Source organism: Peromyscus eremicus, chromosome 1, assembly GCF_949786415.1.
Source record: "Peromyscus eremicus chromosome 1, PerEre_H2_v1, whole genome shotgun sequence".
Taxonomy (NCBI): Eukaryota; Metazoa; Chordata; class Mammalia; order Rodentia; family Cricetidae; genus Peromyscus; species Peromyscus eremicus.
In genome coordinates this window covers 89,634,002-89,636,895 of record NC_081416.1, presented here as the reverse complement: position 1 = coordinate 89,636,895, position 2,894 = coordinate 89,634,002, and the positions used below count along the sequence as shown (strand labels likewise).

Here is a 2,894-nt window from a genome sequence, read left to right as displayed (position 1 = left end):
AGTTTTGTTTGTTTGTTTTGGTTTTTTGAGACAAGGTTTCTCTGTGTAGCTTTGGCGCTTATTCCTGGAACTCACTCTGTAGCCCAGGCTGGCCTCAAACTCACAGAGATCCACCTACCTCTGCCTTCTGAGTGCTGGGATTAAAGGCATGTGACACCACCGCCTGGCTATTTTTATGTTTTTCAAACAGGTAGCATTTGGAGGTGACATTAGCAGTCCTGGGATGGAGTAGTAGGAAGTGCCCAATCAGGTCAGCATCTCCTGCATCCAAGCGGTTATCCTTCCAGAGATGTGGCCCGTGCTGCTTTAAAGAACCCATTGCATTTCTTTGGTTTGCCATTCTTCTCTGACTAGGAATAGTCCAAGATATGCACAAATATGGCCATTTTCCCAGCCTCCGAATCATAGGGTTTCATTTGGTATTTTTGTTTGTTTGTTTGTTTGTTTGTTTGTGAGACAGGGTCTCACTATGTAGCTCTGGCTGGCCTGGAAATTGATAAGTAGACCAGGGTGTCCTTGAACTCACAGAGATCCCCCTGCCTCTGTCTCCAAGTGCTGTGATTAAAGGTGTGTGCTGTCACACCCAGCTAATCTAATTTCAAGTCCCCAAACATCAGACTAGATATTTCCCCAGAAGAAATGCAAGGGGAAATAAGTCTATGAAAGGGGCACAGTCATTAGATAAATGCTAATCAAAGCTGCTGTCAATCAGCTCACACTTTTCAGGATGTTATCAAGAGGATATGAGTTGAACGACCGCGGTGGCGTCCCAAGATGGCTTCGTGGCTGCCGGAGACTCTGTTTGAAATTGTAGGACAAGGCCCGGCGCCGAGCAAAGACTATTACCAGTTGTTGATCACCCGCTCTCAGATCATCTTTAGATGGTGGAAGATTTCTCTGAGAAGTGAGTTTCGGTCAGCAAAACCTGGAGAGACAAAGGAAACCCATGAAGATTTCTTAAAGAACTCTCATCTTCAAGTACAAGTCGCCTTAATATTTGGTGCAAGAATATTAGACTATGTCTTCAACCTGTGTGAAGGTAAATTTGACTACCTGGAGCGGCTCTCACACAAACTGCTGATAAAGATCATCTGCTACCTGGACCTTGAAGATATTGCCAGGCTCGCTCAGACATCAAGAAGGTTCGCAAAGCTGTGCAAGTCTGACTCACTGTGGGAGCAGATAGTTCAGTTGGCCTGTGACACCATCACCCCTGACATGCGGGCCCTGGCGAAAGACGTGTGCTGGAGACAGGTGTTCTTCACCAACAAGATCCAGCTCCAGAGGCAGATTCGCAGGAAGAAAAGACAGGGAAAGCAGGATAAGAAGCATGCTTAGGGGCCAGCTGTCCCCATCAGTGGGGCCACAGATGGTGCTTCTCTTCAGATCTAAATTTCATTCTCTTTTATCAACAATTGTTGCTGATTCCAGGAATCACTTGAAAATCACATTTTGTACACACACGCAAATCCACCCAGTGCCTTGCTTGAGCAACCACCTCTGTCCTTCTCAGGCCAACCCATGGCCCAAGTACCTAGGGCTACAAGACAGGAAGCCTCTCAGGCCACCACCTTCCAGATCCCCTATTGTCCTTGGGGAAAGAGGCACTTGTTGTGTATGAACTAACAATAGTTATTAGCAAAAAAAAAAAGAGGATATGAGTTAGATGTTGTAGAGGCTGTGGACAGGAGGGAACCCTTACACACAGCCATTATTAAAACACTATGAAAGTTCCTTTAAGAGTTGAAAGTGGGGGCTGGAGAGATGACTCAGAAGCTAAGAGTGCTTACTGCTGCTGCACAGGACCCAGGCTTGGTTCTCAGCACATACAAAGCAGTTCACAACTACCTGTAATTCCAGGGCTAGGGAACCTGACACCCTCTTCCGGCTTCTGTAGGCACTGCCTGCACGTGGTACACATACAGATAAACAAGCACAAGGACACATAATTAATTTTGAAAATTAAAAATAGAACTGCCATATGATCCAGCCACCCCACTTCTGGGAATATATATATATATATAAGAAATTAAATAAGACTACTGAAGAGGCAAGTGCGCCCACTGTAGTACTGGATACTATGACTGAGGCAGGGCAACATTCTAAGTGTCCACCAAGGGATAAATAGAGAAAAGTAGAACAACAGTTACACAGAAAGAGAAATCTCACCACTTGTGACAACGTAGAAGACACTGGGGTGGAGGGGGCATTATGCTAAGTGATATAAGCCAAACAGAAAGACAAAGCAATATGAGCTCACATATGCACGAAGGTCAAGTTCATAGAAACAGAGAGAGAAATGGCAGTCACCAGGTTCCTGGGGACTCAGGAAAATTAAGACTTTGGTCAAAGGACACAAAGAAGTACGTTCTTGGGGACAGATGTTCAGCATGGCGTCTATGGTTAGTAATACTGTATTGCGTATTTGAAAGGCACAGAAAGAGGTCATAAACGGAGGCTGGAGAGATGATTGCATGGTTCAGAGAGAACACTTACTGCTCCTGTCGAGGACCCCAGTTCAGTTCCTAGCACCTGTCAAGGGACTCACAGCCACCTGGAGCTCCAGCTCCAGGGAATCTGATGCCCTTTTCTGGCCTCCGAGAGCACCTATGTTAACGTGTGCAGATAGGCATGTAATTAAAAAAATAAAATAATAGTCGGAGCGGTGGTGGTACACTCTTTTAATCTCTGCATCAGGAAAGCAGGCAGAGGTAAGGCAGATCTCTGGGTTGGGACCAGCCTGGTCTACAAATAAGAGGGTTCTAGGACAGCCAGGGCTACACAGAGAAACCTTGTCTCAAGAAAACCAACAAATAAATAAATAATAAATAAAAAAGAATACGTGTATTTTCAGCACACACACACACACAAATAACAGTGAAATAGTAACATAG

The 2,894-nt window shown here is 45.2% G+C and overlaps 1 protein-coding gene across 1 annotated transcript; it reads left to right on the top strand.

The window, feature by feature from the left end:
- Nucleotides 1-759: 759 nt before the first annotated feature.
- On the top strand, nucleotides 760-1,489 carry LOC131915447 (F-box only protein 36-like). The gene has a single exon (XM_059268724.1). It carries the CDS (start codon nucleotides 775-777, stop codon nucleotides 1,336-1,338), a length of 564 nt encoding a protein of 187 aa, XP_059124707.1. The 5' UTR covers nucleotides 760-774; the 3' UTR covers nucleotides 1,339-1,489.
- The last annotated feature ends 1,405 nt before the right edge of the window (nucleotides 1,490-2,894 follow it).